The following is a 25,804-nucleotide window of genomic DNA, read 5'->3' on the forward strand; positions in this document are numbered from 1 at the left end:
AAGATGATTCAGTTATTAGACATATTTGACTGTGACATGTTAGTGATGAAGACATGTCTTCACAGAGGGAGGAAGAGGAGTGGTGTCTCTGTGGAGGAGCAGCTGTCCTGCTGTGCTCTGTGTCAGGACGTCCTGAAGGATCCAGTCTCTACTAGCTGTGGACACTGGTTCTGCAGACAGTGCTTCACCTCATACTGGGACCAGTCTGGGTCTTCAGGAGACCCCTCCTGTCCCCAGTGTGGACAAAGACCCAGAACCAGACCTGGACTGCAGACAGCCAGTCAGAGCAGCACTGTACAAAGTGAGACTGAACATGTGTCTACTGATGTCTTCATTTCTGAAACCAGGACCTGTTGTTTTCTCCAGTGTCAGTTGTTCTATCACACAGCACTGACATTTCAGATGATTCTAAAAAGCACAACATTAAAAAGCTTTTCTTTGCTGCTCTTTAGTTTTTCCGTAGCTGAAGAAAATAATCAGCAGATTCTCAGATTCTCTGTCTTCAGTCTGACATTGTCTCTTCTCTTTCAGCAGATAGTGGTCTGCAGGAGGTTTTAGATCAACATAAGATCAGTCTGAGGAGCAGATGTGAACGTTTGACTGAAGGAAGTGATGGAACAGGAAGTGGAACCCTCCTCAACAGGATCTACACTGAGCTCTACATCACAGAGGGACAGAGTGAAGAGGTTAATACCCAACATGAGGTGAGGCAGCTGGAGACAGCTTCCAAGATGAAGACCCTCCATGATGCTCCAATCAAGTGCCGCGACATCTTTAAAGCCTTACCTGACCAACAGAGACCCATCAGAGTGGTTCTGACCAACGGCGTCGCTGGCGTTGGAAAAACCTTCTCAGTGCAGAAGTTCAGTCTGGACTGGGCAGAGGGCTTGGAGAACCAAGATGTCAGTCTGCTGGTTCTGCTTTCGTTCAGGGAGCTGAACCTGATCAGAGAGCAGCAGTACAGTCTTCTCAGGCTGCTCCATGTTTTCCATCCAACATTACAGAAGGTCACAGCAGAGCAGCTGGCTGTCTGCAAAGTTCTGTTCATCTTGGACGGCCTGGATGAAAGCAGACTTTCACTGGATTTCACCAACAGGGAGGTTGTGTCTGATGTCACACAGACGTCATCAGTCAACCTGCTGCTGACAAACCTCATCCAGAGGAACCTGCTTCCCTCGGCTCTGGTCTGGATCACTTCCAGACCTGCAGCAGCCAATCAGATCCCTCCTACATGTGTTGACAGGGTAACAGAGGTACGAGGCTTCACTGACACCCAGAAGGAGGAGTACTTCAGGAGGAGATCCAGTGATGAAGAGCTGTCCAGCAGAACCATCTCACACATCAAGAAGTCCAGGAGCCTCCACATCATGTGTCAAGTCCCAGTCTTCTGCTGGATCACTGCTACAGTTCTGGAGCACATGTTGACTACAGAGCAGAGAGGAGAGCTGCCCCAGACCCTGACTGACCTGTTCTCACACTTCCTGCTGGTTCAGACAAAGAGGAAGAACCTCAAGTATGATGAGGGACATGAGACGAGTCCACAGGCGCTGACGGAGGCTGACAGGGAAGTTCTTCTGAAGCTGGGGAGGCTGGCGTTTGAACATCTGGAGAAAGGAAACATCATGTTCTACCAAGAAGACCTGGAGCAGTGTGGTCTGGATGTCACAGAGGCCTCGGTGTACTCAGGACTCTGTACTGAGATCTTCAAAAGAGAGAGTGTGATCTTCCAGAAAACAGTCTACTGCTTTGTTCATCTGAGCATTCAGGAGTTTCTGGCTGCAGTCTACATGTTCCACTGTTACACCAACAGGGAGAGAAAGGTCCTGGAGAACTTCCTGGGACAAGACTACAAACACAGAGACTCAACCTCAAAGTCTGTTTTTGAGAAGATTTCAAAATTTTTAGGAAACCATGATAGTCATCATCCATCTCTGAATGGCTTCCTGCGGGCAGCCATGGAGAAATCCCTCAGAAGTAAAACTGGTCACCTGGACCTGTTTGTTCGCTTCCTTCATGGCCTCTCTCTGGAGTCCAACCAGAGACTCTTAGGAGGTCTGCTGGGTCAGAGGAAGAACAATCCAGAAACCATCCAGAGAGCCATCAACAACCTGAAGAAGATGAACAGTGATAAAATCTCTCCTGACAGAAGCATCAACATCTTCCACTGTCTGATGGAGATGAAGGACCACTCAGTTCATCAGGAGATCCAAGAGTTCCTGAGGTCAGAGACCAGATCAGAGAAGAAACTCTCTGTGTTCCACTGCTCAGCTCTGGCCTACATGCTGCAGATGTCAGAGGAGGTTCTGGATGAGTTGGACCTGAAGAAGTACAAGACATCAGAGGAGGGACGACGGAGACTGATCCCAGCTGTGAGGAACTGCAGGAAGGCTCGGTGAGTCCAGACATGATCAATATAATTATCAATCAGTAGATTAGATCAGTGGTTGAGTCAAATTCAGATAAACACAGTTTTCATTTATTCTCATTATTCTTAGTACATTGAAACAGTCAAAGGTCAGTTGTGTTTTTTTCTGCAGGTGTTGTAAATGCTGTGAGCACCAAAATGTCGATGTTTCAGTTGGTTGTGATTGTTGCTGTTAAGTTCATAAAGACACTTGTTTTGTTTATTTGTAATAATTGTTGGATGCTTCATTGATTTGTTAATGTTCTGTGTTGTTTTGAGTCTTTTTGGTTTAATTCAAACCTGATCAAACTAATTAAAGCAGCTCCACTGATCTTACACCTCAGTGCGTGTTTCCAGGTGTTTCCAGGTGTTGGGGAGGACACCTGCATATGAGAAAACAGTAGTATTAAACCTTTAGTGTCTCCAGCTGTGCAGTCTGATAAATGTCCTCAGGTGATGTCACTTGAGTCAGTGTGGGCGGAGTCTGAAGGCAACACCAGACCTCTGTAGCACACCTTAACACACCTTAATTTAACAGCTGAGGGTTGGCGGTTGAGGTGCATTGTGGGTAATGTAGGCAGCAGGTTTTTCTGAGGAAGATGAATGTGTGAATGAAAAAAGAAGATGTCTCTGGTTCAGCTTTGTTGAAACTGTCCATTGTGACAGTGTTACAGGAGAGCAGTGATGAATCTGTGGAGGTCTGTATTCAGGACTCATGAGGTTTCTATGACAACAGTCATCAGTGTTTGACAGTGAACAGTGAATGCAGTGAAGCTCTAATGAGCAGGTTCTAGCAGGTGTTTAGGAAAGTTTGTATAAGACCTGAATCATTGTCCAGAGATGACTGAAGTCATGATGAGCATTGAGGATGCTAGGGGAGCTTTAAAGTCTTTCCATAGATTGTGTTGAATGAGACAGAAAGTCCCAGGTGTTTTCTCTCTTGTTGCTGTAGAGGAGAGTCGTATCAGGAAATGTTCAGCTTCAGCCAAGAACACAGGTGTGAATCTATCAGAGCAGAATGGGAGGATTCAGTCTTCTTCTACACACCAGAGCTCAGTGTCATGTTTCTGTGAGGACCTTCTGTGAAAACCAGGCAGCAAACAGAGATTAGATTGAACTGTTGACTGAGTTGACCTCAGGAGAAATGTTCTGGAGTAGGGATGCCACGGTGTGGAAATGTTCCCACCGGACATTAAGACATGTGTGGGCTCAGTATCTGTAGATTAGACCTCAGTGTTTCCCACACACTGATTTATCTGTGACAGGCCGCCACCACATCAACAATGACGCCACATATTGATTGTCTATTGGTTTACAGTTTCAAATGAGGAAAATCTTATTTCACTGTAGAGCTGCACACACACACACACACACACACACACACACACACACACTTCCAGGTTGTAACTGTAGAGTCCACTGAGTGTTGAACACTAGTGTTTTACTGAGGACAGTTTGTTCATGGATCAACGTGGGCGCTGCCACTGATTCACCACAATGAGCCAGATGTGTTTTATGCAGTGGTGTGTGTTGACTTCTACAGAGAGGCAGCAGAGCCAAGCAATCTGGAGTCAGTTTAAAAACACTGGAGAATAAAACTGTTTTTCTGAACAAGATTCTGACTCTGGATCAAATCATATGATGGAAGCAGAAATGTAACATCATTTTCCCTCCTTCATCTGCACAACAAAGATTCCCATGAAACTCTGCAGGTCTGAGAGAGAGTGATGAGAATTATTGTTTCATGTCAAACACAATCAGATCAGATGAGCTGAGCCACAGATGTGAAGAGCAGATGTTCATCACATCATCATCTTTTCTCATCAGATGCATTTTAACTTCAGTGTCTTTTATTACAAACTGTCTGATTTTATTCTAACACATTTTATATTTTCTCTCATCACAGACTTGTTGGTTGTGGACTCTCAGAGACTCACTGTAAAGTCGTGTCCTCAGCTCTGAAGTCCAACCCCTCCCATCTGAGACACCTGGACCTGAGTGGAAACTACTTGAATGCTTCAGCAGTGAAGCAGCTGTGTGCTGGACTGGAGAGTCCAAACTGTAGACTGGAGACTCTGAGGTCAGTTCACTGACTGGAGCTGTTGTAGTTTTATATTCAGTTCAAACCTGTGAAGCTCCAGTTTTTCATTGGTTGGTTCATTTTCAGGATTTCTGTGTGAGGATTTAAAAAATCAGCCAGTGAAGAGAAAGAAGGAAGATGAGACCAGGAGCAGAGTGGTGATGGGGAGGGTCAGGAGAATCCCCGGGGGCCGTTTGGGGGCCGGTGCCGGACTGATTATTGTGTAGACTAATAACATTGTGTTATATAAAAGTGGTCTACCTCGCTGCACCATCCTGCAGCCTGAACTGAGCCTCGCAGCCTCTTGTCTCTCCCAGCACGTCAGACGCTACCAAGTCTATATTTGCAGTAGGGGGGTAAATGAGTGGCCCCTCCTCAGGTGGTCCAACCCCTGTGTGCCTTGAACTGTGATTGGACAGCTGCTGACCAATAAGAGCTGTGAAGTGGGGCTGGTACAGAGTCATCAGAGACGTGTTGGTGTTATCAGGGAACATGTGTGTTCACTGTTCACATTGGTTTGAAGCAGCAGCAGAAAGAGAAGGAGAAAGGTGGAGCAGAGAAGAATGAAGAAGAACAAATACTGGAGGAGGAAGCAGAGAAATGTTCCACAATCACAGAGAGATTCAACATCCAGTAAAGAGCCGGCAGCTGAAATGCTAAGCAGGGGCGTTGTAGCTAGCTGCTAGCTCAGCTCATATTAAATGTAGCTAGTATAGCTAGCTGCTAGTTGTTGGGCAGCAGCCCTGTGCTTGTGTTAGCTGCTGTTTGTCTTTGTGTGTTATTAACAGCTGGGACTGGTGATCTCCAGGTAAAATGAAGGGTCCCACTCGGCCCCTGGATGAGAGCAGTCACAGTGTTTGTGATTCAGAGCAGCAGAGAATTGACAGAGTTTGATGTTAAAATCAGAAAGTTGATGAGAATCAAACTGCAACAGTCTCACAGATCTTCTGCTGCTGCTGCTGATCTGAACACCAGCAAAGCTGCAGCTCTCTGCAACCAACAAATATTGCAGCTGTTGTTGTGTGTTGATGTCAGCACTGCAGAATCATGGGAAGCCACAGACCTTCAGACTGCAACACAAACCAGATCAAAGCAGGGCCAGTGGCTGAGGCGGGAAAGTGGAGACAAGAGGAAACTCAGCTGGGACATGGAGGCAGGAAGGATTAGATTGATGCTGGGAGCAATTTATGAGCAGCTCCCACCTCCCCAACATCATAGTGAATAAACAGCTGAGGAGCCAACATGTCCTCTATGTTCAGGTGGAGCTTCATGTGGCTCCTTCTATCAGGGGCTAAAACAAGCCTGTCTCCAGGCCCACACACCTGGAGACATCAGCAGGTGCTGAGGTGTCTCCCAGCAGCCACTGAGAGTCAGAGCTCAGAGGTGAACTCACTGGAGGCAGAAGGAGACAAGATGGATTTGATTTGTTGGTGAGGGTGAAGGACTCAGGAAGCAGCTTTGAACAGGCGTGATGCAGCTGAAGGCAGGGAGGGACTGGCCAATCAGAGGAGATCCAGGAAAACAGCTCCTAGTTCCTCAGGAGACAGCTGCCACTGATCTGAGAGCAGATGTTGTGTTGTGGTCAGAAACACAGCAGCTTGTGTATGTTGTGGAGCTGACAGTACCATGGGAGGACGCAGGAGAAACGGCCTCTGAGAGGAAACAGCTCAGATACACAGAGCTGGCAGCAGAGGCAGAGGAGCCTGCTCTGAAAGCTGAGCTCCAGGGGAGGTTGGCTGTAGGGGTTTTGTTGGCAGATCAGTCTGGTCCCTGTTACCTGAACTGAGCTGCTCTCACTTCTGTTCTCTTCAAGTCCACGTTGTGCTTCTCTGAACCTGTGCACTGTGAACTCAAAGCGCTCCAGGTGTCCTTCATGTCATATCTAGTTGATTGTGTGTGAACACAACAAAAGCTCAGACTTGATCTTGAAGAATGGAGCTTCTTCTAATCACATGAATAACACAAGTGGTCATGTGACTGTGGTTCAGGAGCAGTTACCAGAGCAGACTGACACTGACACTCAGAGAAACTCTGTTCATCAACTATCAGACCTAAACCGTGGACGTTGTGCTGAGCTGAAGGGTTGTAGGACTGTGAGCACAGGTTTGATCTCTGCTCTGTGACCTTCATTAACCCCGTCCTCACTCAGTCTGCTCCTCACTGGGGGGTTGATGTGAAAATCAGATCAATTCTACTTCCTCATTCAGTGAAGATCAGCTGAATAAATCTGTGGTGTTTTCCAGCAGGAGGCTCTGAACGTTACCTGAAGGTGAACTGGTTGTTGCTGCAGGTCACAGAATCTGACGGCTCACAGAATGGGCTGTAACACCGGTGGTAGACTGAGGCCGAGCACTCGTCCTCCTCAAGTTCTCAACAGTGACACAAGTTCTTCTTTAAAGATGTGGACACAGAGAAATCTTTTCCCTCCTCCTGTAAATGTGACATTGTGCAGTTGTTTGGTGACTTTGGAACATTGAAGCTGCTCCACCATGTTTGTTCTGAACAGTGTGACTGAGTTCTCACTGTTTGTTCACGTCCTCAGTGTTTTGTTTCTGTGCTGATGTCTGTAGTGTCAGAGAGGGAACAGACTAAACAGATGTGAATCCTCTGATTCTCCTCTGATCACAGACTGAACTGAGGTCAGCAGCAGCTGATCAACCTGTGTTCACATCAACAGCTGTATGAATGTTGTGCTGACATTTGGATGATGTGTGTAGAAGGCTGACATGATGAAGATCCACAATAACAGAAGGACAAAGTCACTCTACTCATTTTAGACAAAGATCATTGATCAGGACAAATCTGATTGATTATCAATCAATGATCTACATCTTTGATTCTTTATTCAGATTGGAGAACTGCAGGCTGTCAGAGATCAGCTGTTCTTTTCTGGTCTCAGCTCTGAAGTCCAACCCCTCCCATCTGAGAGAACTGGACCTGAGTAGAAACCAGAACCTGCAGGATCCAGGAGTGAAGGGTCTGTGTGGTTTTCTGCAGAGTCCAGACTGTAGACTGGAGACTCTGAGGTCAGTTCACTGTTGTAGATCTTATATCTTGAATCCACAGCTAATGAAGCTTCACACACAAGTTGAATCCATTGACTGTGAATGAATGAATGACATTGTAAATAGTTGTTGTCTCATGTTTCCAGTTGTTCTTCTCTCAGACTGAGAATGATTCTTCAGTTTCAGCTCATTTCACTCACTTGTCATGAATAATGTCTGTTCACTTCAGTTCAACCTTCACAGCTCACACACTCGTATTTCTCTCAGTCAGAGGACTCATGTTTTCTAAATCCACTGGAGAACATGTCCAGTGTTAGTTGTTCAAGTCAATTCATTTTTATCACAACAACATACACAAGATCCTCACAACTAATATTTGTCCAAAGAAAGTGAAGAAACAATCTTCTTGTTTTCAGTAGATTTCAGTCAAGTGTCAGGACTAATGTCTGTTTGATCAAACTGTGTGTGTGTGTGTTTTCATCTGTAACACAACACACACAACTGTTGTGTTGACAATGTTGTGTTGTACTGACATGATGATGATCCACAATAACAGAAGGACAAAGTCACTCTACTCATTGATCAGGAAAAATCTGATTGATTATCAATCATTGATCTACATCTTTGATTCTTTATTCAGATTGAGTGACTGCAGTTTGTCAGAGATCAGCTGTTCTTCTCTGGTCTCAGCTCTGAAGTCCAACCCCTCCCATCTGAGAGAACTGGACCTGAGTGGAAACCAGAACCTGCAGGATCCAGGAGTGAAGGGTCTGTGTGGTTTTCTGCAGAGTCCAGACTGTAGACTGGAGACTCTGAGGTCAGTTCACTGTTGTAGATCTTATATCTTGAATCCACAGCTAATGAAGCTTCACACACAAGTTGAATCCATTGACTGTGAATGAATGAATGACATTGTAAATAGTTGTTGTCTCATGTTTCCAGTTGTTCTTCTCTCAGACTGAGAATGATTCTTCAGTTTCAGCTCATTTCACTCACTTGTCATGAATAATGTCTGTTCACTTCAGTTCAACCTTCACAGCTCACACACTCGTATTTCTCTCAGTCAGAGGACTCATGTTTTCTAAATCCACTGGAGAAAATGTCCAGTGTTAGTTGTTCAAGTCAATTCATTTTTATCACAACAACATACAGAAGATCCTCACAACTAATATTTGTCCAAAGAAAGTGAAGAAACAATCTTCTTTTTTTCAGTAGATTTCAGTGAAGTGTCAGGACTAATGTCTGTTTGATCAAACTGTGTGTGTGTGTTTTCATCTGTAACACAACACACACAACTGTTGTGTTGACAATGTTGTGTTGTACTGACATGATGATGATCCACAATAACAGAAGGACAAAGTCACTCTACTCATTTTAGACAAAGATCATTGATCAGCACAAATCTGATTGATTGTCAATCATTGATCTACATCTTTGATTATTTATTCAGATTGAGTGACTGCAGGTTGTCAGAGATCAGCTGTTCTTCTCTGGGCTCAGCTCTGAAGTCCAACCCCTCCCATCTGAGAGAACTGGACCTGAGATACAACAACCTGCAGGATTCAGCCCTGAAGGATCTCCGTGGTCTCGTGGAGAGTCCAGACTGTAGACTGGAGACTCTGAGGTCAGTAGAGGGGCGGAGTCAGTCCATTCTGCTCTCAGCAGTATTGTACTAAACACAGTTAGTATCAAAGCAAAGATCCAGTGTTTCCTGTGAACCTCCAACCTCCTCAGTGGCTGCTTTCCTCAGTGAAGCTGTGAGAGGAGAACGGGGACAGGCTTCAGGATTGGACAGAAAGACAGAGAGAGAGACAACAGTCAGCCAATCAGAGCAGCCAGAAGCTTGTTGTGGTCATGTGTGTGAGTTGATGTGAAGACGACTGTTGTGTTTGTGTTGATGTGTACAGGAAATAAAGCTGATTCCAGCTGACAGCCTCACAGATGGACAGAGACAGTGTCCTCATTCATCAAACTGTCCAATCTGATCTGAGACTGTTTGTTCTCTGGTTTCAACACTAAACAGCTGATCAGTTTCATCTGTGTCACAGCTCTGAGATCAGTGTGATGGAGCCTGACAGTCCCTGGCTCTTAGTGACAGCCTCCATGTTCAGTCAGGTGATGTTTCAGAAGCAGCTCACATGTTGATCAACACACAGAGACTCTGTGTTTAAAGTGACATCAGCTGACAGGTAACAGGAGTGAATCCATCACTGACCTGTTGCTGACTCAGCACTTTGTTTCCACTGTGGACTGAGTGAAATGTGCAGAGTGAACAGACTTGATGCTGAACGTCTCTGCAGGTCTGTGAGCTTCCAGCTCAGTGTGTTCACTCCAACACGTTAACATGAGAGCTGAGAGGAAGCAGCTGCTGCACATCTGGTCTGAACAGGACTGAAGTCCCTGCTGCATCACTGACTGATGAAGTGAGTCTCTGTAAACACTGATTCATCTCCTCTGCTTTCTTCTTCTCTACACAGACGGGAGTCACTGCCTTTCTAAAGGTGAGAGTGGAGAGGAGAGCTTGATCCAGCAGTGACTGACAGAGGAATCAGAAGAAGTGGAGATGACTCTCAGTGCTGCAGTCTGAACTGATCTGAGAACAGCTCCACTGTCACACACAGAGTCCAGTCCACCATCATCCCTGTGTGTTCCTCTGGATCTGACAGAGCATCATCAGTGTCTCTGGACTTAAAGCTCATCAAGTTCAGCTCTGAACAGTTTCCTTGTTGAGCTTCACAAAGAGGGAATTTCACAGTAAAATGATTTGAACTCTGAAGATGAGTTTGACTCAGACGTTGAAGCCTCATGTTCTTCAGCTGAACTTTACCAGATATTATTGTACAGGAGCAACATGTTGTTTTCATCCTCCATCTTATTGATGTATTCAATAATACTTTATAGAAGATATATTAAATGATCATATTCATAATGTTGAATATGCTAAATATTTGTAACCAGCCCCTGCAGTGAATCGAAACCAAAAAAGTTTTTTACTCTAGTAGAAGTTAAAATGTTTTAAGATAAAAGTAAAAAGCAAGTTAAAGTTAAAATCTACTCATTATGTTACTGTTACATTTTCATAGTATTGTATTTTATTGCACATTTACTGCTTCTCTTCAGCCTGTTGAGATATGAGGTTTTTAGCCATATCTCCCAGCCTTTTTATATGAGCATGTCTATATATCATAATGATAAGTAACAAATATCATTGGTTTAATTCATCATTAATTAACAGAACTTTAAATCCTTCTGTATGGTAAATAATGTTTATATATTTACTTCCTGTTCTTTATAGCCTTATATTTGACTGGTGTTTAGTTCTGCTGTTTGTAGCAGAATAATCATTCAGTGTGTTGCTAAAGGGTACAGTCAAAAGATTATGAGGAGACATTTTCTCCTACCGCTAACATGACTAGTGTCAGAGTTTTGATCCAGAAAGCAGCACAGGAAAATTTGATTTTACACCAGATGGATGTGAAGACTGCCTATTTAAATGCACCCATTGACTGTGAGATTTACATGCAACAGCCGGAGGGGTACGAGTTAAAATCCCACACAGACAAAGAGTTGGTTTGCAAACTGGAGAGGTCATTATATGAGCTAAAACAATCAGGCAGAAACTGGAACAAGTTGTTACATGAGTATCTGACACAAAACGAGTTTATACAAAACCAGGCTGACCACTGTGCTTACACAAGGCAAAGAGGCCATGAGAAGGTGATCATAGTAATTTGGGTTGATGACTTAATAATTGCAGCAAGTGATGAAAAATGCTATGAATGTTACGAAGGACATGCTTACAGCAAGATTTAAAATGAAGGATTTGGGCAGATTAAGACATTTTCTTGGTATTGATTTTAACCAGAGTGACGACTGTGTAACAATGTCACAAGAAAAGTATGTTGGGAAGATCCTGGAACGGTTCAACATGCAAGATTGTAAACCTAGGTCAACACCTTGTGAACAAAAACTGAACTACACAGATGATGCTGCATTGATGAGTGATGTTTCCATATACAGAGAGGCAGTGGGTAGTCTGATTTATTTGACTGTCTGTACAAGACCGGATTTGAGTTTTGTTGTAAGCAAACTGTCACAGTATTTTAGTGGACCTACTGAACAGCACAGTTAAACATGTGTTGAGGTACCTCAAAGGCACAAGGGATAAGAAGTTGTGTTACAGGAAATGTGATGAGAACCTGCGTATACAAGCCTACAGTGATGCGAACTGGGCTGGTGATGTTAATGATAGAAAAAGCACAACTGGATATTGTGTAAGCCTGACGAAGGGCGGACCTCATGGAAGACCAAAAAGCAGCCCACTGTAGCACTGTCTACTTGTGAGGCAGAGTATATTGCTCTGGCTGCAACCATTCAAGAGTGTCTGTACCTCACACAACTTTTAGATGGCATAGATAAACATCTGTATGCACTACCTAAGCTGTATGAGGACAACCAAGGCACAATTGCTTTAGCTAAGAATCCTGTCCGTAGACAGAGGTGCAAACCTGTAACAAAATTTAAGTTAGTCAAATTTGCTAAGTTTGTTTGGCGTTAACTAAAAGAAAAACCCTGGAAAGGTGATGATATTTTTCCCCCCTTTTGATTGAATGTAAATGTAATGTTTTTTGTTGTTTGTAATAATGTGAGAGCAAGTGGGGGTGTTGAATAGTGCTCTCAATTAATGGATGTTTATTTGTTTTCTTAATAATGGGGCAAACATTTAATTTAATTTGTGATTGACGAGCCACCTGATGGGCGTGGTTAATAAAAGGCCTCCTGCACGCATCTGTTTGGAGTTGCAGTGTGCGGGTGAACTGAGACACAGCAGAACGTCTTCTTTCTCCTCCTTTCCTGCAAATTCGGTGCTACCTGGGTTCACAATGAGTAGCCGCTGTGGCGTGCTGCTCTGCCAACAGTTTCACCTGTGTCTCATTGCCCCCCCTCCCCCAGAGTATTTAGGCCTTGTTCAGAGTGCCAGCCTAAATCCGATTTTTAGCCAATCCAGATTGGAACTGGAGCTCTTTTGAAGTCTGAACAGTCACAAATCACATGAAATCCGATTTGTGGAAACCAGATCGAAACCACCTTTGGGAGTTAGTTTCAGATCGCATTTGGACAGATGTGTCTCAGTCTGAACAGCTCCAAACACTCAGATCGGTTTTGACTGTCCGGGACATCACTCTACACGATGCCAGACCCAGTGTGTTAGGAAGCCCCGGACGATGCGCTGCAGGTGATCTCCCACAGGGATCTTGATGTACTCTTTTTGCAGAGCAGTCAGGGTGGTACACACCTCACGGACGACCACGCACACCGTTGCCTTACCATAAAGGTGCGCAACGGTGACCCTGACCTTGTGGCCAACCACTACAGGGCAACTGCGACGCGTTTCTCCACCGCTTTTGCCGGCCTTAGGTGCGTGTCCAGGCGCGTGAGCCTTGGTCGTAGGCGATCAGTGAGCATATTAAACGTTGCTCGGCACATTCTGAAATTCGCAAGCCATTGGTCATCGTCAAAACTGCCTAGGACTACATTTTCCCACCAGTCATAGCTCTTCGGGTGGCACCACACTCATCGCTGCACAGAAACTCCGGCAGTGAGTGCAGCACGAAGCATTGTTGTGTATAATCCTACCAGCCTCCTGCGGTGTTGCAAATGTCTAGTGCGTCTGAGATGTTCTGCACCTCTACTGGACAGTGATAAGGCCAATATACCGAGGTGACCTGCCTCCATCATGGTTGTTGTTGTTGTTGTTGTTGTCACTGTCGCAATTATATGACGTCAGACGCTTTGTTACTACAGCAACCTGTCAGATCAGTCAATGTGGCACAGTCTGAACAGAGCCATATCCGATTTGGACACTTGCGAAAAACAGTGTGGACAGTCAGCCCTAAAAAATCGGATTTGAGAAGGAATCTGATTTGAATCAGATTCGCCTGCAGTCTGAACGCGGCCTTAGTGTCAGTGTTCCCTTCCCTCTGATCCAGTTCCTCTTGTCCCCTTTGTGACAGTGGTCCAGCCTTTTGTTCCTTTGTGTATATTTCTCAGTGAGCCAGTGTGCGACTACTTTCTGTCTTGACCTTTTGACCTTTAGCCTGTCGATCATGTGCTGTCGTCCTGTTGGACTGATTTCTGTGAAGTCGACCTTTTGTCTGAGTGAAGACGACAGGGACCAGACGTCCCCGTCACCACCGTTTCTCCTCTTGCTGGTTTATGATGCTGCTGAATCTGAATGAATTACACTTTTGTGTTCGTGGTTTTTGTAAAATGACCTTGTGCTCTATCAGACCAAAGGAGGAGACGCCTGAAGCAGACAGAACCCGTTTTACTGGTGCGTCTGCAGTAGAACCAGAACAACGTCTGTAATGTTACAGCTCCTCCTATTGGCAGCTCCAGTACTACAACACAATACATGACATCTCCCTGTTTTTAGTAACAATAGAAAGTTCACACAACTCAGTTTCTGCTCTACATTATATAAACTTCACCACTCAACAACTTAGTGGCTTCACTTTCTTTAACAGCCTCTGCCCTCAGTCTTGGTGTCTTATGGGAACTCTAACAGGCCTCCCACAGCTTGAAGTGTTTCCACAGTTCTCAGTGCTCAGTCTCATTTCTCACTGAGGACTCAGGTGTGGCAGCAGGTAGTGGGGGCCCTGCAGGTCAGAGTCTTTCTTGGTGGTCTCTTTGTCCTGGTCCTGTCTCTGCAGGCTGCTGTCCGTTCTCCATCAGCTGTGGTGAGTCAGGCACATTTTCAACAGCCTCAGTTTGTTGTGGGGAAATCAAGGCCTCCTTTGTTTTCAGTGTGTGTCTCCTGGTTCTTCTGTAGATCGGCTCATGTTCAGTCTGTACAGTGTAGGACCTTGGCTGTTCATGTTTCTTCAGAGTGACAGCCGGTTGCCAATGGTTCTGCTGTCTAATTCTTCCTCTTTCACCTTCCCACACCTCAGGTCGTTTCCTTGTCCCACGGTCAAAGTGGTGTTTCTGCTTGTTGTGTCTGAGAAAACAAAAAGTCTGACATCTCTAACTGGTCTCTCTAAAGATGTTGCGCAGCCGCCACGGTCCCATCAGGCATCAGAGTTTGGGACCACACTGAACATGGAGGACACGGTGCACTATTACACTGAATAATCAAAGTGCTGTTGCGCTGCACTGCTGCAGATACAAGTCGTCCCCACGTTTTGATCAGTTTATGAGCAGAAGATCAGTGTTTATACAGAGAAGCAGCACATCAGAAGGACTTTTCCCCCAAAGTTAAAGTGCACTTGTGATCAGAGCTTGAGGGTAAATGCACGGAAACGGCCCAGGGTGAGCGGTGAGCCGTTGTGGTGACTTTATGACATCATTTGTCTCACTTTCCAAAGACAAGTGCTTCAGTGTGAGCGGCTGTCAGATGTTACATGAGCACACCAACACACGGTGTCCACACAAAGTCTGCATATGGAGATAAAATGAAATACACTGTATTAATAAGAAAGACACATAGAAATCATTTTCCCCTTGCAAATAAATTATTAGATTTGAAGTTGCTGGAACAACAAAATAAATGATCTCTCACAACGACTGATACATTTGAGTTCAGGATAACTGACATAATAAAGACTGAAGGTGAAGCATTTGTAGTACATATATTTAGATATATGAGCTGTTACTTCTAGGTGCAAATGTGGGACAAACTACACTACATTCAGTCATGATCAGGAATTATTTATTTCTTTTATGATTTTTCCAGCAACACAAACAATGAAGTCATTTCCCTCACATGTTTCATTTCTAAGGGCCACAGGACTTCCTGTCTTACAGTTCAGTTCAACTTTGTATATATTTCTCTGATACCAGAGTCACATGTGAATGGTCGCCCTAACTCACCATGTCCAACACAACTTCATAAACTGAATTGTTTGTGGTGTGATGGAGCACAATTAGGATTTCATAGGCTCTCTTCAAGTAAGACTTGAATACTGCAACGCTTGTCTTTGGACAGTGAGAAAAACAACAGAATGAAATAGTTAATGCTGCATGTGTTTTTAATGCAGTCACCATAAAGGTCAGAATACAAGTCCCCTCCAGATTTCATAGAGTTTAATAGCATTTTGAGCGCTCAGTGTCAGAAAACGTGGCCTGGATGCCATGTGATGACAGATTTCATCAAGTTGTAGTTTCTACAAATCACTGTTGTGCAGTGATGCTCTTGCTCACACACAGCTGGAAGCTCAGATCTTAAACTGAACTGTATTTTCACTCCCTCCATGCAGGTCCAACAGCTGTGATACAAACACAGCAGACTGTGGAGGCAGCAGCGGGAGAAAAGGCTTGTTTCAACTGCCCACTCATGAAATCTGGAGATGTTAGTCAAGTCACACTGGAGAGAGTTTTATCCAGCGGGGAGAAGAATATTGCCACCAACAACAAAAAGCTTGGTCTCAGTGTCAGTCCTGATTTTAGAGATAAAGTGGAGTTTAAAGATGATGGAGTGCAGAACTGCTCCATAGTTATCAGGAATGTGACGGAGCAGGATGAAGGCTGCTGTCGCTGTTTGTTTCAAACCAGCCCTGACAGTGATCTCAGTGTTACAACCTGCCTCCAGATCTATGGTGAGATCTGACTGCATTACAAGTGGAACCTGTTTCAATGAGCAGTTTGTGCAGACTTTTGTACAAACTAACAACTTCATCCATTTGATATTTGTTCAATATCTGTTTCTCTGCAGAGCTGCATGAAGCCTCTCAACATGTTACAGAGTCAGACTCTACTGTGGTGTCCTGCTCAGCCACAGCTCCACCTGCTTCAACAGGAACACTGCATGTCCCACCACCACACGTCTGCTTCTCACAATACAACACTGTCAGCGTCACCAACACCAAGCGCACAGTCGCTGTCACCACTACAGCCGTGCTGTCAGGTTTCTGTGGCAACAGCACACAGGTTAGATGTGCAGTGCGAGTGCTCTCTGTTCAGAAAGAGGTGTTTCCCATGATTCCTGGGCTCAAACACACATCTGCTGATGCTGAGTGACACTTCCAGAGATTCATAGACTGAGAAGGACTTCTAACTTGCCTAACTTGCTCATAAACTGTTCAGAATAAATTGATGACATAATATTGACTGAGTAAAGAAACATTTAGAATGAAACTGTGTATATATATATATATATATATATATATATATATATTATAAAATTTCCAGGACCCAAACACCTGAAGTCACAACAACAACTTCCTGGATGATTTCCAATGACATCTTAGGAGCAGTGTTTCCAGCTGTTTTCAGTAAAGCCTGTACACACATACAAGATTATTAATAGTTTTAATCTAAAGATAATTCAATTATACTGACTGTAATTACCTATGTAATTAGCTATTTTTTTCAAGCAGCCCCTCAATGTGCATCTAAATCTAACACTAATATTAAAAACACTGTTTTAAGCAGACTGTTGAACAGACTGTGTAACTGAAGTATTAGTATTATGAACAGAGCACTGGAATTCATTTGCTATTCATTTAAAAGTTGCCAAATCTAGTGAGAAAACTGCTAAATTGCCAACATCACTCAGTAGGAAACTTCCTTAAAGGGGCTTTATGTATTGATTATTGATTATGTATTTATTACATAATGGTGATAAATGATGACTGCTGATTGGAGGAGCCACCTGGTTTTTTTTGTGAAGAGCCCCACCACACTGTAGAATCACCACTGGTCATTTACATTCATTTTTTCCCTCATCAATCTAAATTCAATCATGACAAAGTGAAAACAGAATTTCTGAAGATTTTTTTTTTTTTTTGGAGATGTATTAAAAAGGAAAAACTGAAATATCACATATACTGTGTATATTCATTTAGTACAAAATGATTTAACAACAGTCACTGGATACAAAAATCATCTATCCATTGATGCCTGGATTCAAAATCACCCTGAAAATCAAAGTGAAAAATTGAAATCACAGGCCGATCCAACTTTGTGAATTTCATCACAGCAACACATGATGTGTGTTCCTGGACAGTCTGTGGCACCACTTCATGGTGTCAGATGCACTGATACATAACATCCCAGAGGGTCTCAGTTGGATTCAGGTCTGGGGAACATGCAGGCCAGTCAATGGCATCAATGCCTTAGACAGTAGAGCGGCCGAGACACTCTGACCACATAGGGCCGGGCATTGTCCTGCACCCAGAGGAGCCCTGTTCTCCGTTCAGTTCAAGGATTCAATGAGTAAAGCTCTGTCTGATGCTAATTCATTACATTGTGCTTCACTGTAGTATAAAGATAGTTCTGACAGTGCAAGACTGCTGAGCATCCTTCTCTGGCTCGTCGCTCTATTCACAACATAAGAGACTTTGTCAGGAATCGGGGCTTAATGGTCAAAAAAACAAAAGACAGTCACTGAATACTGAATTTAGTTTATATTTTTGATGTTTATGTGAAGGTCTTTTCGAAATGTTATGTTCTTTTTATATGTTTATATATGTTCGTATGGGCAATTTCTGATTGCAACCTGTTCTCAACCTGTTGTCTGGTGTTGCAACTGATGTGATATACACACAGTGTGTTATTTAATGTTATCAGGAGAAGTGACTTTCACTATGTTGTCAAACAGTGATAGTAATTAAAACCTTTCTCCTTGTTCACTGACTCTGAATGCTGTGGTATGTCCTGATATCTATTAATAGATCATGTAGATACACAGATAGTGAGTCCTTTGATGCGTGGTATGAAAGTGTGGTTTCACATTTGCATCACTATACAAAAATACTATAAAGACAGTATCTTTTAAATTGCACAGTGCACAGTGCTGATGTACAATTGTCCTCATATAATAGGTGTGTCCTTTTAATACACAATGCGTTCACTTTTGTGTTTGTGTTTATCCATGTTCTATTTATTCATGTTTGAGCTTTTAATACACTAAAGCACTTCTCAATTATTTTCTGTTATGCCCCCCTAGGAAGAAGAACCCCCCCCATACTATAAATAGTATCATTTGTCTATAAAATTGTTATAAGTACACCTCTGCATAACATTGTATCCTTATTAACATTAAAGAAAACAAAAAAAGAAAGAAATATAGATCAACTTATAATCAAGAATAACTTTATTAACTTTGTTTTTTAGTCTGTAACAGAAAAGATTTAAAGTGCATCAATTTGCCTGAAATTCAACAAAAATTAAATCCTTATTTAAACTATAAACATTTTTTGACCGACTGCCATTTGATACTGAAAAATAAAATTAAATAAAATCAATAAATAATAATAAATTGAAACTGATCAGCAACATGCACTCAGGAGCACAATATATCAAATATGTTAACCTACAAAACAAAAATGAATAAAACAATTTGTGCTGATTTTTGTTATCAAAATGAGGAAGTCAGGATTAATGGCTACAATGAGCACGTTTTGCAGTGCACAGCTTTTCGAAGCGGGGTTTGAAGCATGATACTGCAACTCTCAGCTCCTGCTCAGTGTTTAGCTGGGACCTGTACTTGGTCTTCAGTGCAGCAACAGCAGAGACGCCAGTCTCACAGAGATATGATGTTGCAAAAGGAAGAAGAATGCCCAAAGCCTTCTGCCCTCAGAGCGGATACTGCCTCTCTGCACTCAGCCAGAATTCACTCAGTGTCTGTGATGTGAACCTCAGTCTCCATGTGGAGTCAGACGTCATGTCAGTGAACTGGTCCTCCTCTGCAGAGCTGAAACCAGTTGGAGCTGGTGCATTGAAAGGATCTGTCACCCAGTCATACTGGGAACTGTTTTCAGGGAAGTACTTTTTAAAGAATCCCATCAATGATGAAATATGCTGCTTGATATATGGAATCACTGAGGGGGCATCATAGTCAGTGGTGTCAACAAATTCATGCAGGTTCTCGAATGAATCAGTATTTCCTTCATCAAGTCCCTGCCCCACATTGCAAGCTTTCGAGTGAAAGAGCTGATCTCGTCTGTGACCTGAGGGAGGTGTTTATCTTTCCCTTCAAGCTGTAGATTTCGTTCATTTAGCCTCCACTGGTGCTCACGCTCCATAAACATTCTTGTCTGCTCTCTGAGCTCAAAAACCCGGGACGAGACTTTTCCTCGTGACAGCCACCTTGCTTCACTGTGAAACAGCACAGCTTGGTGTTCAGCTCCCATCTCCTCACAGATAGCAGAGAAGACTCCTGTTTTTAGTGGTCTGGTCTTTATAGAACTGACTACACCTATAATGTCAGGCATAACCTCACTTAATTCAGGGGAAAGGTGCCTTGAGGCCAGTGCTTCTCTGTGTATAACACAGTGTGTCCACTCAGCATGAGGTGAGGCCTTTTTGATGAGTGCCTGAAGTCCTTTTCTCCTCCCTGCCACGGCCTGTGCACCATCACTGCAAACACCAATGCAGTTCTCCCACTTCAGCCCACTCTCATTCAGGAAGCAGTCCAGCATTTTGAATAGCTCTTCAGCTGTGGCTCTGTCTCTGACAGATTTACAAAAAGGTAGATCCTCACACAGGGAGTCTGTCATGTCAAAACGTACATAAGCAATGAACAAACAGTCTTTGTTGCTGTCAGCTGCTTCATCGAACTGTGAGGCCAAACGTTTGTCTTTGAGTTTATCTACCAGCTGTTCTTGAGGATCGTCAGCAGTGTCATTTATACGTCTGGCGACAGTGTCATTGGACAGAGGGATAGTTTTTATCTTTGCAGCACTTGCGTCATCCAGCAGGACAGAGAGCACGTCTCATGCTGCAGGCAGTATCAGCTCCTCTGCTATGGTGTGGGGTTTTTTGCACTGAGCAGTTTGGTGCGCCACCTTATGTGATGCTAACAGCGCTCGCTGGTTTACTGAAGTAGCTTTCACAAAGCAGGATGATTGTTGGCGATATTCGGCACGTTTTCGCTGAAAAAACTCAAGCGGTTTATCAGCGTGATTAGGGTGGAATGTCTTTAAGTGACACCTTCATTTATTTGGCTTCATGCTGTCCGCTGCCAACATTTTAAGACACAGTGAACACACCGGTCTGTCCTGGTCTCCCACCGTAGTCACGGTGAAGCCAAGCGCTACATACGCTTCGTCATATTTCCTCGTCTTAGCTTTGTGGTGACTTTCGTTTGTCGCATTATCTCCGTCTCTCTCTGCCTTTCTTTTCATCCCTGTTAAATATTTCTCCATGGTGTCTCTTGAGGGTTTGTTCACTGCACTTCATATCTCCTGCTCTGTGCTGTGTGTGCGCAAGCCCGCGCAAAAAACCCCGACACAATAGAGCTAATACTCCCTGCGCACACTCTGACAATGAGAGCGCCACTGCCACCTCCTCATAATTATGTATATTGTCAGGTTGTTATACTTTTAGTTGTGTCTTGTGTAAACAAACTCTGAAGTGAAATCTGTGTTGTGGGGCTAAAAACAGATTTTTTGATATGTACCACATGTCTGTGGTGAGAGTGGAAAGGGGTGTCCCTCTAATACACCAACAGACTGGTTTGTGGAGTAGTGTCCCTGTAGTACACAAAAGCCCGTGTGTGTGTGTGTGTGTGTGAGATACTGGATGTAATTTGTCTTGTTTAGTTTGCTCAGTGCTGTTTCATCACTGTGTGGAAGCTTTATTGGGATAGATATATAGTTATATTGGGATCAGATTTTAATATTGTACATTGTCTCTTATAAATACAGTAAATAAATAAGTTATAAATTGTGTTATATATTTTATTGAACTTTATTTCACCTGTACTTTTGTTAAGAAATGTGCTCTACATGATTTCACTGTATAATATGATTGGAATTCATTGACAATAGAACTGACAGCTGGAATAGAATGCTCATGTTGTGACGTCCTCTGACATCATAGAGGCTCATTTGCATATCATCTGCAGGACAGTAGAGTTCTACAGTCCTATGTACATTTGGCCTGTGGACAGGTAAGACCTCCTCGCTTCACTCTCTTATTTCTCTTTGGTCAAACTGTTTCATGTTGTGGAAAAGGAGAATTTACTTTTCCTGTGTTTTCCTGTTCAGTGACTCACTTTTTTCATCAGTTACAATCCAACAGACATTATATTAAGATGTGCATCTCTGTTTGTAATCAGGAGATGCCAACGTACTTTTTCCTCTTGTACAACACAGTTTGAAGCAGGAAACTTTGTTTTACTTGTTGTCGAAGTTGCATGTGTGGAAAACTGTGTAGATTTACTTGCTCTGGAAGAAATTTTACATGAAAGGTTTGAAATTGATGCATTTGTGACTTTCTGCAGTTTCTTTAACCGATAACATGAAAAATAAAGATTATTTAATAAGTATTTTATTACATGTGACTGCATTGTTTTTTAATTCCTGTGTGCAGTTTGTTGATCACAAAAAAAGTTTTCATGTGACAGAAAAAGCTTCTTTTGAGCTCCTTGTGATGAATTGTCATGTTGTATTAACTGCACTTGTTGCTACACTGCTGGGTTATGAGTTTAGATATGAAACATGTCAGTTACAGTTACATTTCTGTTTCTGATCCACAGTGTAATGATGAAATGCTGGTAAGAAAGATTTTTGCTCAGTGAAGAAAATAAAGCTGATGAGTGACATTGTTAATTCCAGCAGACAGAGATGGAGACAAGGAGGCAGCTGCTGATGTCACAGCAACCAACAGAGCAGCAGAAGGAGCATGAAGAGGAGAGGCAAAGACTTCAGAGACAGAGGAAGGAAAAAGATAAGTCCAGAGCAGACAGAGTCACTGAGGTAGGCCACAACGCAAACCCTCCCACACAGTCACCAGTGTTCACCAGGGGACCAACAATGTAAGAGTCACACAATGAATGAGACAGAAAGCACTTAGAAAACGGGACCAGAGAACTGAGGGAGATGGTTTCACATTTCAAATCTGACTAAACTAAGTAACATTTTACAAAGACAGTTGCAGCCACCTAGAAATAACTGAACAACCACTTGATAGTCAGATAGTGTATATGGTATAGCCCACCCTAACCCCTAAGCAGACATATAGTAACCTTACCCAGCCTCACCTAAGTGGGTGGTGCACAATACAACTGAACTAGTGACTGCCGAACATAACTGGGTCACATGGCAGCAGATCATCATCCAGATCCAGAGATCAAACCATGATCCTGCTGGAGAAGCAGACTGGAGTTACCACAGCTGCCGGCAGGAGACGCCCTCCACTGTTAGTGTGTGAGTGATGTTATAATGCTGAATTCTTTTGAGCGTGTTAAGTTAAAGTGCAAGTGTTTCCAGTGTTTAATGGACACTGAGAAGAATATTTACCTGATGAGGGGAAAAGAAACAAATGTCTCCACACAGGTCAGCAGCATGTACACACACCTCCATACAGTCAGTGTCCAGCAGGAGTTCAACTGAGCGACGAGGGGACAGAGTCATGGAGGGAAAATATTCATTTCAAAGTCACTGTTATATTCTGACAGACTGAACAGTGGAGACTGTAGCTGCTAATGTTATAAGCTCCCAGCTCACATGATGAGCTGTCGCCACGTTAGCCTGAACAAGCTAATGTTAGCCTGAACAAGCTAACGGTAGCCTGAACAAGCTAATGTTAGCCTGAACAAGCTAATGGTAGCCTGAACAAGCTAATGTTAGCCTGAACAAGCTAATGTTAGCCTGAACAAGCTAATGGTAGCCTAAACAAGCTAATGTTAGCCTGAACAAGCTAACGGTAGCCTAAATAAGCTAATATTAGTCTAAACAAGCTAATATTAGCCTAAACAAGCTAACAGAAGCCTAAAGCCTGAACAAGCTAATGTTAGCCTAAACAAGCTAACATTAGCCTATACAAGCTAACGGTAGCCTGAACAAGCTAATGTTGTCCTCGGTGAACATTGTGTGTGGAGCGTTGCTACAACAGAAGTCATCGTCATAGTTCACATACAGGAACAGTAACTTGACATCAGACTGCAGCTGCTGATTCATTTAATAATTGAGTATTCTACCAATTATTCTATCGATTGATCGAGTATCTTGATAAGAACTATTCTTGTCTGATTAAAGAGCAATAGAAAATATAAAAAAGAGAAAACAGGTCTCATAAAATGAGAAAGTAAGTGGTTTACTTTCAAGAAAAATCACTTCATTTTTATTGCTTATTTTTCATACAATATTATCTGTAAAAACTAAAGTCATGTCGTGCAAGTACCATGTTACATTCTTGGTTTTGAAATTCAAAAACAAATACATAAAAAATAAGAACCATAAAACTTAAATTGATAGCTCGGGCTTTTATCTGCTTCAGTCACTGAATTCCACTGACCTATATTTGGGACAGGTGTCTACATGGGACAGGCCATTAATTCCATCTGCACAAAACTCATGCACAGGAATTATGGGAAATACTGTCAAACTGATTTATTAAATCAGTGTTAATAAAAATACTATTAATACTACCAGGCTATCCAACAAAATATTACAACAAATTCATGTGATCTAGCTCTGAGAGACAGCGTATCTAGGACAACCACATGCAGAGAGAGAGAGAGAGAGAGAGAGAGAGAGAGAGAGAGAGACCATATCAAAATACAGGTAGCCTACTTTAGAAAGGACGAAATCTGAAGATTGCCATAGTTATTTAAACCTTTATTTGCATGAACAAATGAGATAACTGACAGGGACGATACATCCAGAGAACCGGGCGTCTAATTGAGACCTGCGTTTATTTGACAAACTGTGCAGCCACACCAGGACAGTAAAATGGACTCGGCTTCTAATTGAAGTTCTAAGGTAAGTCATTTCAAATTGTCAAATAGTCATTTCCTAAATGCACACAAGGCAAAATAAGGCATAAATAGAAAAATAAATAAAATAATAACATCCTGCCTTTAAGTTGATAGAGCTTAACTTTCAGAACTGCATGTTTTAACCTAACTTCAGTTCTGGTGTAAAGTATTTACTGTCTTCTTGGTTCACTTTGTGGCATGGTGTAAGAGGCCAAACAAGTTCTGGCAATCAAATGTTCCTCCGTCCCTGGGGAGGGCAAACACTGGCAACCATCAGAGTTCACACATTTCACCAAAGGTAAGTTCAGGTAAACACTGAGATTCTACACTGTTGTGTTTTTATTGTTGTATTGTCATTATATCTGAACATAATGGTTAAGGTCACTCACCCACTCACCCACTCAGGTCGAAGGAGCCTGTGTGTTCATTTTGTTTAGGCTGCATGTTGATTTGACTATCATTTCCAGTGGCAGGCTGTGGGGGTGTGGTTTTTTTGCCCGTCCATTTGAGTGGCAGGTTTTTTGTGACAAAGAGGGTGAGCAGGCTCTGATATTTCCTGTTTAACGTTGTACTTTGATTGAAGCTTTCTAATAAACAGTCAGAAGTCAACTGGACAAAGTGATGGATTTGTACAAACACGTCGCAGTAAAGAGCCCACTCAGTCTCTGAGCAGCTTTATTTGATGGACAGTAGTCGTGACATAGTTCATGAACAATGCTCAGTGTTCAGTGTGAACAGTCAGCAGCAGTTGTTCTGAAGGGAGAGAGGGATTCACCAGTCTGCAGGAATTAAGTTCAGGATTCACACAAACTCCTGAAAGTTCAGAAAATGCTTCATTTTAAATGTTTTGTTTTCTAGCTCAGAAAAATGCTTGATTTTCAACATAATCTGCTGTTTCATCATCTTGTTGTTATCTTTTTTTATGACAGGTGATGATTGTCCAGCAGTTTGGAAACTTCTTGTCTCTGGAGGCCAAAGCTGAATCCCTCTTTTCTTTCCAACCCATGCAGACAGGACTGGATGTTTTCCTGTGTTGACTCCTCCATCAATCCCAGGTGCAGCAAAAGGATTCAGGTCTGGGGATGGATACATTCCAGACCATAGAGGAGCCAACCAGTGAGACAAGAAGGCTTGAACGCAGGCTGGGATGAGCTGGGACACTGGGCTCAGTGGAGGTAGGAACCAGCTTCAGTTGGTGGCTGGAAGCTTTGACCGAGCAGCTGGACACTGCAGCTGGAGCAGGGGCCGGTGGTAACGAGGCGGTGGTGACGGTGAGATGAAAATCTTGTGACTTCTGTTTCTGTTTCTAAAACATGTGACCACGCCTAAACTCAGACTCACAAATGGTCTGGTGCAGAAACACTTGTGATTATAGGAAGTACAATGTCCCCAGATCAGTTTTCATTTCAAAAGTGAACCCACTAGTTCCAGCAGCTGACCTGATGAAAGCACTTTACAGTGAACTCTGGCAGCTCTTGTTTCACTTCACTTCATGTATTTTGATGTGAAGTTGGAATTGAAGGGATTTGAAGTTTTGCACTTTGCAGTTTCTATTTGCAACAGTTTTTATTTTTGTATGAAGACATGTTCCCATTTATCTCAGGGCTGCC

The 25,804-nt window shown here is 43.0% G+C and overlaps 3 protein-coding genes across 6 annotated transcripts in view; 2 read left to right on the forward strand and 1 right to left on the reverse strand.

Annotated features, from left to right (window-relative positions):
* Positions 1 to 25,804, reverse strand: part of LOC139611995 (protein NLRC3-like) — a 418,379-nt gene that overhangs the window by 192,318 nt on the left and 200,257 nt on the right. The gene's annotated exons all lie outside the window — the stretch shown is intronic.
* The window catches only part of LOC139611997 (NACHT, LRR and PYD domains-containing protein 12-like), a 201,306-nt gene that overhangs the window by 7,305 nt on the left and 168,197 nt on the right, over positions 1 to 25,804 (forward strand). The window lies entirely within an intron of this gene.
* Positions 4 to 12,322, forward strand: LOC139612032 (protein NLRC3-like). Its single transcript, XM_071467157.1, has 7 exons — positions 4 to 31; positions 532 to 2,392; positions 4,311 to 4,484; positions 7,334 to 7,510; positions 8,130 to 8,306; positions 8,940 to 9,113; positions 9,967 to 12,322. The coding sequence occupies exons 1-7, from the start codon at positions 4 to 6 to the stop codon at positions 9,986 to 9,988; spliced, it is 2,613 nt and encodes an 870-aa protein (XP_071323258.1). The 3' UTR covers positions 9,989 to 12,322.

The sequence above is a fragment of the Trachinotus anak genome, unplaced genomic scaffold (genome assembly GCF_046630095.1).
Source record: "Trachinotus anak isolate AG129_WGS33_773 ecotype Australia unplaced genomic scaffold, CSIRO_AGI_Tana_v1 ptg000029l, whole genome shotgun sequence".
NCBI classification, from domain to species: domain Eukaryota; kingdom Metazoa; phylum Chordata; class Actinopteri; order Carangiformes; family Carangidae; genus Trachinotus; species Trachinotus anak.

What these genes read in the sequence shown, in the direction of transcription:
- LOC139612032 (XM_071467157.1), top strand. Translation starts at nt 4, where the DNA reads ATGATTCAGTTATTAGACATATTTGACT. An exon ending in TGTAGACTGGAGACTCTGAG is followed by an intron (nt 4,485 to 7,333) that starts GTCAGTTCACTG and finishes TTCTTTATTCAG; the next exon opens with ATTGGAGAACTGCAGGCTGT. An exon ending in TGTAGACTGGAGACTCTGAG is followed by an intron (nt 8,307 to 8,939) that starts GTCAGTTCACTG and finishes TTATTTATTCAG; the next exon opens with ATTGAGTGACTGCAGGTTGT.